This window comes from Eretmochelys imbricata, chromosome 8 (assembly GCF_965152235.1).
Source record: "Eretmochelys imbricata isolate rEreImb1 chromosome 8, rEreImb1.hap1, whole genome shotgun sequence".
In the NCBI taxonomy this organism is placed as follows: Eukaryota; Metazoa; Chordata; order Testudines; family Cheloniidae; genus Eretmochelys; species Eretmochelys imbricata.
The window spans coordinates 94543176-94559548 of NC_135579.1; the positions used below are offsets into that span (position 1 = coordinate 94543176).

General features: G+C 42.4%; 1 protein-coding gene across 1 annotated transcript in view; it reads left to right on the forward strand.

The window, feature by feature from the left end:
* The window catches only part of PLPP3 (phospholipid phosphatase 3), a 64400-nt gene extending 49363 nt beyond the window's left edge, over positions 1-15037 (forward strand). The window contains exons 5-6 of the mRNA XM_077824179.1: positions 6006-6182; positions 13617-15037. Of these exons, the coding sequence (XP_077680305.1) occupies positions 6006-6182; positions 13617-13742 (303 nt within the window). The 3' untranslated portion in view covers positions 13743-15037. The remainder of the gene's footprint in view (positions 1-6005; positions 6183-13616) is intronic.
* The last annotated feature ends 1336 nt before the right edge of the window (positions 15038-16373 follow it).

Below are 16373 nucleotides of genomic sequence, written 5' to 3' on the forward strand. Positions count from 1 at the left end.
AGCTATGTTGATGCCCTAATGCCCTGGCTCTGGGCTGAAGGGAGAATTCTATTCCTCAAGCCCTGCATAAAGCTTCAGCTTTGTGCTGGGAACCAAACTTTTACTCAGAGTTCTTTTCTCTGTTCTTTGAAAGCAAGAATAGCAGCGAATTTTTTCCCATCTGTCAATGAGCATAATTAAGGAGAAACATTAGTTATCAACTTGCAATTCAATGCCGCATGGTAACAGAATCTTCCTAATAACCTCACAACTATCAGAGTTATCTGTATTCCAGTGATCCTGATTCCCTCATGAGAACTGAGATGCCAGCGGTTATCACTTAGGTTTGCTGTTATTATGTCACCTTAGATTAACTGACTGATTGCAGTCCTTTAGCATTGTTCTTTGCTTGTGGCTTAGTGGGGAGAGCTGGGTCATGGAATACTGTCTCTGGTCCAAGAATGGTGTGAGTTTAGTGGCATGCAGATGCAAGCTCAGGGGGCATTCTGGAGTCATTTAAGAAAAACAAGTGCTGGGTTCAAGTTCTACTTAGCTGATAATTTTGGGGTTTCGATGGGATCAGGGCCAAAATGTGACCCCTAGATAACCATCTGCAATTAAATTTCAGATTATACAGTCAACAAAAGGAAGAAAATGCAAACGTGCTTTTGCTCCTATGAGGTCTTTTGTGCTTCTAATCCTGCAGTTCACAATCAGTCAGCTAACTGCATCCCGTCAGTCTAGTGGACTTCGCCAGGGATGAATTTGGCTTAGAGAGTTTTGCCCAAATAAGCATTCCAGGATTTGTGCCCTCTTCAAAGGGAGGGGGGGATGGAGAGAGGTTTACATGGAAGATAACTTCAGGTCAAGCGTAAAGAGTCCAGTCAGGGAAATACGATAAGGCCCTGCCAATGCTCAGAGCGAAATCTTAGGAAAGAAAATGACAAATTTCCTAGATCTGGCTGAATGCAGCCATGTGATATGGATGCAGTGAGATGGGAGTTCTGTTTGACAGCCAAGTTACTTACTCAGCACCTTCCTCAGTAAACGCCTCCAAACCATAAAGATAAAGTGTATATATTCTTCTCTCCCTGCCTGCTCCTGACTTGTAATCCTACAGATGGACATAAACTGTTTGTTTGCTTAGGCTCACTTGCTGACCACACTCTGTTCTCCCTGACATCAGTGGAAGTTCCCTGGCAGGAGAAAAGCTATGTATTGCTCCTAAAGCCATCTTGGTTCTGTGGTAACTTCTCGGCTCTCTAAATAGCTACTACTACATATTATTGCAGGTCACTTCATCCTCCCTTCCCTCTTGCCTTTTGTCAGGCCTGCTCCTTTTAATCATTGTATGTTACTTTCTTTTAATGCTACACAGTGGGCTGCAGTGGGAGTAACATATTTTACATTATTATCTTACCCCCAGCTAGACTTCTCCTGCATGGCAGCATTTACACATTTAGCAGAAGCCACTTGCAAATTGCTTACAGTCTGCTCTGAAAAAGATTAGTAGAGAAGCTGCTGGGGGTTTCCTGCCTTACGTTATACCACTGATTTTTCTGTGCCAGGAGATTCTGATGCTTTCTGTTTTCCCTTTAGCTCTCCGATTTGCTTTGCTTTTCTTCCCATATGATATGTATTTCACACACACACCGAGGGCTACAGTTTCAATATAGCCTCAGTCCAGCCTCCTAAATTCATGCCTAGAAATGTTATGTTTTAGGTACAGTCTTCTGTGTATTTATCCTCACAACCCCCTTTGAGGTAAGAAAGTGCAATTATCCCCATTTCACAGAGGTGGAACTGAGGCACAGAGAGGCTAAGTGACTTGCCCCTGGTCACACAGGATGTCTGTGGCAGAGCAAAGAATTGAATCGGGGTCCCCCAAGTCCCAGGCTAGTGCTCTGATTTTTGGACTGTCCTCCCTATTGTACTTGCATGTTTTTTGAATATCCAAAATCAGGTGTATGTGCATAAGAACATAAGACTGGCCATACTGGTCCAGTCTAGCCCAGTAGCCTGTCTTCTGACGGTGGCCAATGCCAGGTGCCTCACAGGGAATGAATAGAACAGGCAATCACCAAGTGATCCATCCCCTGTCATCCACTCCCAGTTTTTGGCAAACAGAGGCTAGGGACACTCAGAGCATGGGATTGCATCATTGATCATCCTGGCTAATAGCCATTGATGGACCTATCGTACATGAAGTTATCTAGTTCTTTTCTGAACCCTGTTTTATTTTTGGCCTTCACAACATCACCTAGCAAGGAGTTCCACAGTTTGACTGTGTGTTGAAGTGCATGCAACTTGGGCACCTAGAAGTCTTAATTACCTAATAAAGGAATGCATTGCTCTTGTCTCATATTTACAGAAGGACATGTGCAAGTCTGAACTGTGTGCATGCAATACCTGATGTGTGGCACAATTAGGACATTTGTTTTTGGAAAGGTGGGCACACAAACAGTTGCACTTGTACATTTTGAAGCCATTTTTTCTTGTTTTACCCCCAAATGTCTTGAGTTTGTCACTGTTGAGCTTATGTTCTATTTAAATCAATGCTCATTTTTAATTGGTTATTTTAAAATTAAATTCTTGCTTTCTCTACTCTGAACTCTTTAGTCAAAGCCTTTTGGCTGCAATGAGGAGAGGACAGAGAAGTAATTCAAAACGGTATACAGAAGGGGATAGATGCATTATTGTTGCATATCAAACATTTGAAACCTCTTTCTTAAGGAATTGGAATGAACACTGCATAAAGCTTTATGCATGAAATTAGCTCTTGAGTTCTTCTAGCAAAGCTGAGCAGCACTGTGTGTAAAGTGTAATGCTGTATACAGGGTCCATGCTTGTATCGGAATGAGGCAGAGGCTGCAATCTTGCATCTGAACATCAGTGGCAATGAAAATTTAGTTGACATCCCTCAGCTGCTTTAAAAACCACCACCCTTGATCCCAAAATGTAGACTTTTAAAGGGACAACACTGTATAAAAACTTCAAGAAAGTGCATTTGAATGATAAAGGAGCAGATTGTGAGCCCCTTAAATCCTGTTCTACAGTATCTTATCTCTACAATTAGTTCTCATTGACTGATTTCTTAAGGAGTAAAGGACTACTCAGTATGACCAAGGGTATCAGAATTTGGCCCAGATTGAGCACATAGACATTTGAAAAACAGTCAGAAGCCAGTTCACTGTTAATGAAACACGTGGAAGGTACTGGTTCTGTGAATAAAGAAGTGCCCACCGTTACATAGTTTTAAATTGCTATGTAGTGTTGCACTGTGCTATTAAACAGCTTAAGTCTTCCACTTCCGTGATGACTGCATTTTAGCAGTATCTGAAGTGCGTGTACTTTGAGCAGTGCTTTTAAATCCTTCTGGATGAGAGATGCAGTGTGTTTATAACGCATTTTTATGATTAACTAATTCTTTCCGTAGCATATAAATTATTATTAAAAACTGAAGTACAAATGTGTGGGAGTGAATTTACTAGCATATATGTTGCTGTATTCCATAGACTCTGTAATGTGCTTTGGCCAACACTGAGCTGCTTTGGTACTGCTCTGTTCAATCCTAATTGGCTATCAATTTGGATAATATGAAGCATCTGCTAGATTCATGCAAATGCTTCTTCAGATCATTTTAACGTTATTCTGCATACTTTTTCCAAATGGGGCAAATAAAAGGTTTGTGAAACAGACACAATGTATTAAACCATTTAGTACGGCTTTCCAGGTTTGCCTTTGCACAGTGTTGCTGTGTTTTTTGGGATGCTATGGAAATATCCATGGGCTTGATTCTCATTTACACAAAGGCCACTTTACACCATTCTGCCAGCAGAGCAGCTGACCTAAAAACCTTACTCAATCACCATTTTTTTTCCATGTGGCTACTGGCTATATTTTCTATTTCATTGGTAAGGAGTGCAGAGCTGTGTAGGATGTTTAGCTGGGCTACAATTCTAGACATTAGGGGGGTTTTGTATTCTGTCTTGCAAGTGTTAATGAAGAAGCTGCTGCTCCTGTCCCCTCCCCAGGCACCCACATATCCCCGACAGTGCTATGACTTCCTGACCTACATCCTTCCCACATCTCCCCCATCCAGCCCTCCCCACCCCACCCCACCCGTCTCCACTTCCTCACTCATGCACAGGAAGGGAGCACTTTCTGGGAGGGCACTGCTCCTCTTGGCTCTGCCTTGTGGGGTGATCAGCCTCAGGCAACTTTGATTTGTAGACAGAAGGTTCCAGTTTTCCTGTCGTCTCTTCCCGTTTGGTTTCCCCAGTTCCCACAGGAACCTGGGAAGTAGGTTGTGCCCACCGTTTGCAACGGAAAAAAGCTCAAGATAACTGTAGGGGGGACAATACCCATTTGACGTCACTTCAACTTCTTCACTTCAGGTCAAGTCCTTTTGTTTCCCCTTGTAAGTAAAAGTAACATTGCCCCCCACCCCCCACCACACACACCCCTCTCTATATTTTGAGTGACACAAAGGCACTGTAGAATTCTGTATGTTGAAGGATCAGGGCTCAATCTGGCAAAGAGAGGGTCTTTCCTGATATGAATAGCCACAACATAAGGTCTGCTTGCGTGAGTAGTGAGTGCACCCCACTGTAACACGTCAGTTATTCTGGAGCAGGGCTGGCTCTTTGTTTGTCCATTAATAATTATCCTGTTTGCACAGATTGAAGGAGATGGATATGTGCATAGTTACCATCAGCTTTTTCTTGTGGAAGAGTTCCTGCATTTAGATAAACAGCTTGCCTCCCTCTCAGATTAGCTTTTTATTGGTAAATGTTGGTAAATGTCAAGTTCAGGGTTATTCACACAAACTGACAAAAAATATTTCCATTGATGATCATTGAAATTGACAGATAGGCAAAGAAAGAAAGTGAGAACTTATCAGCGTTTGACATAAGGATATTTGCTTTGTATATTTTAACACGTGCTGTTGGCACTTTATGTTTTAATGGCTGTAAAGCTTTAATTTTTTGAATCTCTACACTGCCATTAAATAATTATTGTCTGACACCCCCATGCCAAATTTCCCACAGTTGTGAAAATATAAATTGATCACAGAAAAAGATGCTTAAATCCCATAATTTTGCATAACTGAACATTTAAATAGATAAAATTGGAAAAAATGCTTAAAAATAAACATCAATATGATCTGCTGAAATTATAAAAATAAAATAAAAATTGAATTCTGCCAAGCCTAATTTTGGGTCTGGCTAAATAGAAGCAATAGTGTTAATGTGAACTCTCATTGCTCTGCTTGGCAAACGTTGGATAAAAACAACAATTCTCTGTTACCTTCAGCAGGCTTGTCAATGCACAATGAACTGGAATTGGAAACGCTCAGTGGTGTGGACCGCTTTCTCGGAGGGTCCGTCTACATCAGGGGTGGCCAACCTGTGGCTCCAGAGCCAGATGTGTCTCTTTGGAAGTTAATATGCGGCTCCTGGTACAGGCACCCACTCCGGGGCTGGAGCTACAGAAGCCAACTTTCCAAAGGGCCAGGGGGTGCTCACTGCTCAACCCCTGGCTCTGCCACAGCCCTGTCCCCACTCCATAGCTAGGTAGACATTGCAGCTTGGGCTGGAGCTCAGGCTCTGAAGCCTAAGCGTGGGGTTTGGCTCACAGTCCAAGCTCCAGCCTGAGCCCCCAGAAATCCAGCTCCCCTTGCCGCTCACCACTGGATTAGAATCCCACCCGTTCTGCTGCCATGACGACTACCTCAGGCACCCCTCTCTGGGCAGCTTTTGTTATCTGAAGTAATTCATCTCCTTTAACACCCCCCCCCCCCGCCCCTTCCACCATAACACGCTACTGACCAAGTTCTTCCCTTGGATACATGCATGAAATTCCTGCTGTATCCAGTGGCAGCCAGCTGCATGTATCCGAGGGCAGAATGACATTCCTCCGCTCCATTTCCACAGCTAGCTGGTGCATTTGTTCTACGTTGCTGCACACACTGTGACCGAGGTGTAAAATTAATGCTCCCCTTTGTTTTTCTTTTCAATCCTTAGTTATATCTGCAGGCCAGATTCACATGGAGAGGAGCCCGTCTGCTACGTCCCCTGCTGCAGTTTACCCTGATCATGATGGCATTTTACACAGGATTGTCCCGTGTATCTGACCACAAGCATCACCCTACAGATGTGCTGGCAGGATTTGCACAAGGAGCCCTGGTGGCTTACTGCATAGTGAGTGCCATCTCTTACTATTGCACTAATGACAGGGCAATCCTGGTAACTCTGGAGATGCTGGTGGGGCATAACCTGTGAGAGAGGCTATTGACCATGTTAGGGAATCCAGCCACTTTAGGGCAGCTGGGGCTGTTGAGAGTTAACATTTACATGGTGGATGGCTCTCTCAAGTGGGTTGCAGGGTAGAAGATGCAGCGTAAACCAAATGACTCTCTAAAAATCTGTCTTCGTTGGGGGCATGGATGTTGCCAGAGCAGGTAGGGAGTGCTGTGAGACGTGAGACAGAGGACTCAATCCTGCATCAGAGAACTGCTGCAATGCCACCTGGTTACTCCTGTGCAGCAGCTGCTCTGAGGCTTAAGAGCAGAGAGCCTCATTAGCAGGAGTATGGCTGTTAAGCTCCTGTGTCTTCAGCTGTGCACGTTCTCCACCCCTGAGCCCTTGCAAATAAGGGAGCAGACATGCGGGCACTTGGCAGTGCTTTGCAATGAGGACAGCTACACGTAGTGCATCCCCCTACTTGGCACTACTGAGTAATGACACTGACAAATGCACCAGCCAAGGATTTGCAGGATCAAAGTCCATATGTAGAGAGTCTCATCTGTAAATGAGTCTCATATGTAAAATGTAGAGAATCTCATCTGAAACCCTAGTTATGTAAAACCCACACAGCATCTTAAGTGAAGCAGCTGAGTTCTGGTCTGCCCTGTCAGCATTAGGGTCAGTGTGTTCGCTGATTAGCAAGGATTCAATTATCAGTGGCCCTCTCCAATCCAAGCACATTATGAGTGCAGCTTAGGGAGGCTAATATGCAAACAGTGGTGGCAGTTTTTCCTTAAAGGTTAAACACTCCTTTGTTGATGCAAACTGTGTTGCTTTTCAAACCTCTGCAGAGGATCTATACAGAATCAAAGATCCCAGAAGACTGTCTTGGAGGTGGGGAACATATATGTTCCCTTCAGAGTTAAACCAAAAAAATTCCCTGCCTGGGAATGTGGATCTTGGGTTTGTTCTTTTGATTGTAGTTGTTTTTTGTTTTGTTTTTTTATGTGGCAAAAAGGTTTGTGAGAAAATGGTTTACAAAAGCCATGATTGCTTGTCTGCCACTGCCTGGCTTGTTCTCATGCAATTTACTTTCCAAAGAGTGACCTGATTGCACAGTCCTTTAACTCAAAGTGACACATGTAAACGTTTAATGTAGGCAGAATGGGAGGCGCTGGCTCCGTGTAATGACGTGATTGTTTTCAGTGTAGTTATCTTGTTTAGAAACAAAGGGACTGGGGACTAAAGTAATTATGTGGCTTTAGAAACTCCTAAAACCAAGTTTTCAAAAGGTTACACACTTTTTATTTTGCTTGATCTGGAAGTAAAGTAAACCTTGAGGCAAGAAATAAAGTTCACTCGAGATTTGCAGGAGTGGAAAATAGGTTGCTTGTGCATTTTCCACTTTGTGATAAAATGCTAAACCTGAGCAAAAACCCAAACAAATGCTGTAATCTAATTGTTTAAAAAATGATTAACCCGTTTGGCTGTGGGAGTTGGGTTTTGCCATTGCCAAGTGCCAATGCACCATTATGGCTTAGTGTCAGCAAATCCTAAATGCCAGTGCCAAAGGGTTAACTGATGAAAGTCTTCCACATAGACCACTACTGTGTGTGACTTTCCTTCTTAAATTTGCCTCTTTTATGCATAGCAGGAGCAAAATCATTATGGTTCATATCTATCTTTTGTTCAAATCTCACGGTATTCCTCAAAGCCTTGGAAACCTTTTAATACCCTTAGCAGCCAATTAAAGAAACAACACCTCATTGCTGAAAGCTCTGGGAGCAAAAAGGTCTTGGGCAACCTTTGGAACAGTGAAGCAGGTTTTCTCAGTTCAGGTGCTTCATATGACATCATGTGGCTTAATGTCTAGATACTAACCGTGTATGTAGTCAGACTGGTTTTTTATGTGTGCATTTCCTAAGCCACATATTCTTCTTCTTGACACTTTTTTAAAGCTTTGTCACAGGTAGAGGGGGAAAAGAATATGCACAACAACATGATAAAAGGATGAAACACGATATTGATCTAAGTAGTGGGTTCTGAAAGACAATAGAGGTCCAGATGCTAGGGACAGACATTCGTACATTTCCTGTCTAGTGACAAGTTGCAAATCTGGTGGTCTCCTCCCTGACCCTTTAACAGATGGCAAATTGTACTGGGCCAGGAGGAGGGTGAGAATGTTGCTCCCATAGGCTGATTTTCCTGTGACGAAGTAAATCAACATAGGAAGCAGCTGCCTCATTATTTCACAAACAGGCCTGGTCTTTCCCTTCGAGCTCAGGGCACACCCATTTTACTCACCGCTCTTTTGTATGCCTCTATTCCTTGCCCGGATGTGGAGGGGACACTGATCATTCATTGCCCTGTTCCTACTGCCTGGAAATGATACAAGGGGTTTCCAATGGGATTCAAACCCAACCCCCTGTCACATGTTTGTCCAGGTGCAAATAACAGCTAAATATTCTTGGAACCCTGAACTCACTTGTTTAAAAAATGAGGGCCAGGGTTAATATTTGCCCACTATGGGCCTACATTTCTTCCCTTCTTTTGGGGGAGATGGTTGGGGGCCCCCTTAGCCGTAAGAGCCAAGGGCCCTAACAAGCTGCTAGGCTGTTGCCACTGTGAAGTCACTCCAGGGCTCCCTGCAGCTGGAATCAGGGCAGTGGTGTAGGAATAAGCAACCTTCCCACCTCCTGCCAAATTAAAGTGTCAGAATGTCAGAGGAACGGCTCACATGAGTAAAGGACCCAGGATCAGGCTTTCTCTAAATCCTACCTTAGACCTTCTCTTGTAAGCAGTAGGCTTTTGTTTTCATAATAGAATTCACTAGCTTCCCGTTCCATCCTATGCCTAGGGTCAGACTCACCCCCAATTAATAGCCCTAGATCCTAGAAATTTGCTACCACATCTATTACGTCTACCACTATGTCCCAGAACAGCTCAGAGATCACAGGGTTGCATCTCTCCTACCACCCTGCAGCTTCAGGGTTAGCTCTCATTGGCTGGCTGCACAACTTCCCTGCACTCCCACGCCAAGCTCTCCATTTTCTCTTCCTCCCTCTCCTGCCCAGCTGCTAACTGCTTGTAGGCTAGCAATCAGCCACTCTTCAAAGGTTGTCTCCCCACCCCTTACCACTATGGCCTTGTCTATACTAAGGTGGGACAAGAAAAGCTCCTGATCATTGCATCAAGTGTAGAATTTGTTGTTTGTTAGGTTCGCTCTCTGGGCTGGATGCTGTGCAGCAGCATCTTGCTATTAACAGCTCTGCTCCACAGAGTGGGGCGAGGAGTAAGTACTCTGTCATAAGCCACAGCTGAAACCTTGAGGTCTCCACAGTCCTAATGCATCACATCCCCTCCTATGAAAGAGGACTTAGGCCTGGGAGCTCCCAACTCACTTCCTTATGCTCCCCGCCAGATCCGAGCCCCCTCTCACTTCCACATCAACCTAATGACCCCTCCCGCCCCCAGGATTCTGCTATACCTTTGTAAAACAGATTTCAGGCCAGTTCTGAAAGCTGGAAATTCACTGGAACCAGTGAGGCAGGGGCAAGATTTGCCTTGAAATGAATTGCTAGTTAATATCAGCCATTACAAGTTACAGTTCTTTGTCTTGCCCTTTGTCTTGCCCTTATTGAGCTAATCAGCCCATAGAACAATAAACTCCTGCTTGTCATGGAACCCTTTTTGGAGATGCACACTGAGTAATTTCCCCTTCACTTGACTGGGGCTTTCTCTCTGTTACATTACTAGCTGGTTAAGATAATAAAGCCAGGCTTGACCTTTGATTCCCAGGGCATTCAAGGCCTCCTTGCTTAGCTACAGGTTTATCACTCCTTACTACACTACATTGTGTCAGAGAGGGGTGACTCAAAATCATTTCTTACGGCACTCAGCCTGAAGAACAGCCTTCTGCTGTGACTCAAGAACTGTGTCACAGGCTGTTGATATTAAAAGGCCGTTAAGTGCAGTAGTAATCATGCCGTAATTCTCCGTGGAAGCCAGTTGTGTGTTTCATCTCCAAGAGTTACCAAAGCTAAAAGTTGTAGCAGACACATTTGTCCTTCCTGGCCTGAAATAACAAACGCAAGACGTTCGTGTCAAGCACTTCCAGCTGGTGAAACATTTTTACTTGGTTCCAAAGTGAAATATGATGAGAATTTCCGAAAATCAAAATAGCACTATAAGCAGATTAATACGTATCACATAGTTTACATGAGTGGAAACATTTAAACAGACAAGATACCTTTTGGTGTCAACTCATAAAAGTCATATTAGTTTGTTTTACTATTGTGTATCTGAGTATGGATTTCTTTAATATGATGAAAAGAAATGGGATTATTAAGTGGAAATATAAGATACTGACTTAGTTTGTATAGTACAATCCCAGTTCTCTGCTGTCAATTTTTTTTTTATGGGTGGAAAGCACCTTCTACAGGAAATGGAACAAATCCAAGTAAAAACTTTGCACATTTATTAGCCTTTTTAGTGTTAAACAGTTCAAGCATTAGGAGGATTTAGCAGACTGTTTTGACCCTAAAAGATCATGTTTCAGGATTCCTATAAGTGTGTACATAGCCTCAAGCCATGCTAGAGAGAAATACAGTTTAAAGGGGAATTAAAACTACTACCAAGTATTTGAATTAAACCCTCAAAAGCAAGAAACTGCAGAGTAAAGGCTAAAAAACAACCAACCATAGGATAATACTCTATCCATAACTGACATTTATAAAATAAAGCCACATTCAATATAATCCCCATCTGCCTCTTGCACGCCACCTACCTCCTCCCACAAATTGATTTGTCATGAATTTCTTGATGTAGAAGTTGGACACTTTTCTGATTGAATCCAATGATAGGTGGCAGGCATGTGAAAGAAATGGCAACAAAATTACTCCAAAACAGCTGGTTTATTTTATTTTATTTTATTTTTTGAGTACTAACAACCAAAAAAAGAAAAATATTTTACAGCAATGCATTCTCTCGTCGGGATATTCTTTTTGTTTGTTTTAGAAAGGACTCATCCAAATCTCTGTTTTTGTGGGTGCAATTTTACCCCCTCAGTTTACTATAGCACAAATGCTAGCATTTATTTGTCTAATCAGCAGATATGTGGGCACAGGTAGTTAGCTAGACATCTGAATGTCAGCATTTTCACTCAAGGAAAAAATACTTTTTTTAAATGTTGGGCCTCTTATGCTTTTCTGCTGAAGACAAATATTTATGGATAAGTCATAAAACTTGAAAAGTGAAGGATTCAGACCCCCAGATTCTCAGTTTTAGATGTAGCAATAAATTGTCATTTCAGATCAGGCCAGTTGTTCATATAACCTGGTTTCCTGTCTCCAATAGTAGCTTAGAAAAGAGGTGGAGGTGGAAAAGGAATATTCCTGCTGAATAGTGCATCTGGACAGCTGTATGATGGGGAAGGGAGTGAAAGGAAAATGCCTTCCTGTCTTCACCAATAAACCACCCTGAAACATGCAGCTCAATAACCCTTGTACTTGGACTAGCTAATATCATTGTGTAGTCTAGTCTTATTCATGTAAGCATTTTATCCCTTTTCCATTTGAGTGTGTTAAATCAAACACTGCAGTAGGAAGAGATACAAACACATTTATAATTTGAAGGCTGCCATCCTATCAGCTTGATTGGAATTTAGGAATGTAGGACTTGCTATACCAGATCAGCTCACTAGTCCATCCAATCCAGTATCCTGTCTGCACCAGATGCTTTAGAAACCCCATAATGGACCATTAAAAAAGGATAACCTTTCCTTAAGGGAAGCTTAACCCCACACAGCCAATGTTTGGTTTATGCTTGGAACTAATAAGCTTCTATGGAAGCTTGTGGAATCCCCATCACTGGAGGTTTTTAAGAACAAGTTGAACAAACACCTCTCAGGGATGGTCTAGGCATACTTGGTTCTGCCTCAGCATAGGGGGCTGGACTTGATGACCTCTTGAGGTCCTTTCCAGCCCTGCATTGCTATGATTCTGCAAACATTAAAATACCAAGTATCATTCGCCCTATCACTTTGGCTATAGTAAAATGCCATGCGTTATCTATGGACAGCTGTCAAATTTCAGTGTCAAAATAAGTTTCAGCTCAGCTGGTAAATTCTGACTCACAGACTTATCAAAAGTGGGGCAGTGAAGTAGCCTGGGTGCTTGTTGGCATGTGTGTTCACCAGTCACTGATGTTTGTTTTTGTTTTTTTGTTTTGTTATCAAACTTCTGGTGTAAATAACAAAGATGAGTCCTCTCTGTATTTTGCTGTTTACGGAGAGTTACACGGTCTGACTGTTTCCCCTTCTGGCTTCAGGTTTAAGTTTAGTAAGGGAGAAAGTGCAGCAGTCACGCTGGACTGATAAGGGTTAGGCCATGGCTGCCAAGGAGGAAATGAAGGTTTCCTCCCAGTACTTTGTTTCTTATTGTGTTTCTGCCTCCCTAAATTGTCAAACACTGGCCTTTTCACATCCGGCAGCGTGGTTACTTCATTGGGTATTCAGGAATATCTCCTCCTTCCGTTGGACTCTGACTGCTAGACAGTCATCCGGACTAAACGTTAATTTTGTAGCTCATGTGTCATGAGAAAAGGGGAAAGCAGAGAATATCAAGCAGCCCCGATTCATTACAGATAGCGTCATTTGTAGAGTAGTTTTAACTTTAGGGCTTTTAATTGCCCATCAGAGACCGTTTTAAGTCAGCGGGGCTATTTGTGTGAGTCAGGCAAGCAGGATTTAAACTTTGGGAGGGGGGGTTCTTTGAGTCTAGAATATTGATCATTATTATTATTATTTATTTGTATTACTGTAGTGCCTAGGAGGCCTATGTCTGGACCAGGACCCTGTTGTGCTAGGTGCTGTACAAACACAGAACAAAAAGATGGTCCCTGCCCCAAGGAACTCTCTTTATTTCTGAGCTTCAAGCCTAAGCTGTGGAGTTGTGTGTTTATCAATCTATTTATAGCGTATAAATGCAATAATTTATTAATGCCCACAACAGTTCATATTGAGCCATTATCCGTTAACCTCCCAACACCCCATGTGGCTTGTAGTCAAGAATTGTACATGCCTATGCCACAACTAGGAAAACAGCCCTACGTAGGCTAAGGGCCCAATCTTACAAAGTGCTAAGTACTCCTATTGCCCCAGTGGGAGCTGAGGATGCTCAGTACCTTCTGAGACCAGACCCTGCGTCTAAAGACACACGGTGAGGTGGTGTCAAAGCTGGGAATTCCTAGGTCCCAGTCCTGTGGTCGGTCATTTGCTAACACAAAGAATTTGATTGCAGTAAAATAGAACATGAATACTCTCTCACTGATAACCTATCAAATAGTGTGTGAGTAAATGTCGCGACATTGATTTCTAAATTATGTTTACAGGTGTTTTATGTGTCAGACCTCTTCAAACCCAAGATGAAGACCTCCCTGCCTCCTCCTCCAATCCGGAAAGATATCCTTTCACCTGTGGACATCATTGAACGGAATAATCACCACAATATGGTGTAGACCTTTGCAACCCTCCTCCCTCCACAATCCTTCCCCCCTCCCTTTTTTTTTTTTTTTTTTTTTGCAAAAATGACTGCTGACAGCAACTACCTGCTGCTCTCAAATCTCATCAGACAGTAGAATGTAGGGAGAGACTTTCTTGCCCGACTAATAAGGTCTTACTCTCTGGCCTTTTCACTTGCAACATTTGCATGAAATGGGTGTTGTTCAACTAAGTCAAAAGCAACAATGAGAAAAACAAACAAACAGCGATGCCGGAATTCTGGATGTGCAATTGGTTGAGTGTTCATGTTGTAGTGAACCCAAATTGTTCATAGCATAATGAACACTAAATGATTATGTAAAGCCGGCCATCTTAGCTTTTACTATGAAGATTTCCAATGCCGGTAAGAAAAACTCAAAACTAAATTATATAGCACTGTATACAAGAAACAGCACTGATTCAAGATTTGGGACTGGTTTCTAAGTGTCACCGCTCTTTTCTCCTCCCCTCCTCTTTGTAATATTGCTTTGTTTCACTCCGTTCCATACTGTGATGTTGGTTCAGAAGAAGCTTGCCCAGTCAGAAATGTCAGAAGGGTGCCTGGTCATATTACACAAACTTAACCCTCCCCCCCCCACAACAATCTAAGGTGTTTCCACAACAAACTGAGCATGAGTGAATCTGTTATCCACTTAGAAGCCAAATCTTTTCATTTACACTACGTACCTGGTGACATTAGTACTGTACGAGGCATCAAGCCTACACAAAATTGACAAATGGCCTAATTTTTAAAAAGGCTCCCTTCACTACTTCTGGCCCTGATAAATTGCAGAAGGATTTTCTGTGTTATTGCTGCCACCTTTGGGAGTTCACGTCATGTCAGTTGTTAGTGGTCGATCTTGTTGAAGATATGTTAGCACTATGAATTTGGGATTGAGTCCCAGGGAACATTGATTCTGCAGTTTTAGGACGGGCTGCTGGGTGGAACGTCCTAGCCTGGATTTCAAACAGTTTTGAGCATTCCCTCATCTCCTCTGTTTAGGGTCTTGTTATAAGCCATTCAATAGACATTAGGCCAAATTCTGATCTCCGTTACATCGGTAGTGCATCAAGAGTGTGTAAAAGAGAGCAGAATCTTGCCTACTTCTCCTAGCTTTTTGGCTTTCTGTTGGAAGTTAAAGACAAATATTGAAGATCTATCTTAAAACTTTGAAAAAACGCTAAATGGAAAAGGGATCATGCAAACCACGTGGAATGGCCATTTGCACATCTATATTACACAATCCGTCCTATCATTTCAGCTATAGCAAGCTATGATTTTTTATATATAAATATTATATAAATAATGTATAAAACATTAAAAATTAACTATGTAAAATATTATTTCTGAAACAATTTTTTTAGATATATCCACTATGATTATAAACTGTGTCTTGACCTGTGTTATTTACATTTTGCTGCTTAAAAAAGCATTGAATTAATTTTTTTTTGTAGTCGACTAAAATATTGTAGGTCTGTGGTAGTAATATTTTAATGAAAATAACTACAACTAGAGACAATTGTATAAAAAAATCATATTAAATTGTCTGTATTTTTGTAATGTTTCATTTTGTAAAGAGAAGAATATTCAAAGACTTTTGTAGAATACAAAATTGAAGTTTGTATCTGCGAAATTATTGCTGTATAAATGTGCTTTTTAAATAAAAGCTCATAACATAACTAAATATCCTATTTTAACCATGTTCTGCATTTGTGTTGTTCTTAGATTAATCTGAATAAAATGCACTGGGGTGGTATATGTGAGGCTTTACACTGCACTGGGTAAATGTTGCATATATCTGTTCCAGGCTCAAAAAAGCCCTGAACCTGATCCCATTTTAAATGAGAGCTCTGATGTGGGGGTCACCAAGGACATGCCCACACTGTGGGCATTACAGAAGCACCACTACAAGGCCGTAGTGTAGATGCTTCCTACATCGACGGAAAGGTTTTTTTGGTCGATGTAGATAATCCATGTCTCCGAGTGGCAGTAGCTAGGGCGATGCAAGAATTCTTCTGTTGGCCTAGCTGCGTCTGCCCCAGGGTTTAGGTCAGTTTGACTGCGGCACTCAAGGCGTGAATTTTTCATACCCCTGAGCGATGCAGCTATGCCTGTCTACATTTTAAGTGTAGACCAGGACTTTGGCTTATTTCTGTCACAAGGCAGAAGTAACTGAGATGGAAGCCCATAGCTAAACCCCTTATTTACATAGTAAGGATGAGCTCTCCTCTGGCCACACCTCTTTCTTACCCAGTGCTCTTGTGTATGAAGGAGTGGTGCTCAAGGAGCTTGAAATTTACTTCTACTTATTTATGTTAAGGTAGGCCCCTCTCTGCTGGGCACGATGCAAATGGGAGACACAGTCCTTGCTCTGGAGGGCTTATAGTCTAAATAGAGAACACTGAACAGGGAAATAGAAGCCTAGAAGACAAGTGACTTGTCCACTGTCATGCAGAAGATCAGTGGCAGGGCGAGAACCAGCTTTCCAATCCTGCGCCCTATCCGCTAGACCACAGTGCTTCCAATTAACGTCAAGGGCTGCCAGGCATTTAACCGTACATGTGTCCATGTGTTACGTCTGCTCACGTTTGCACTGGAGCACAACAGC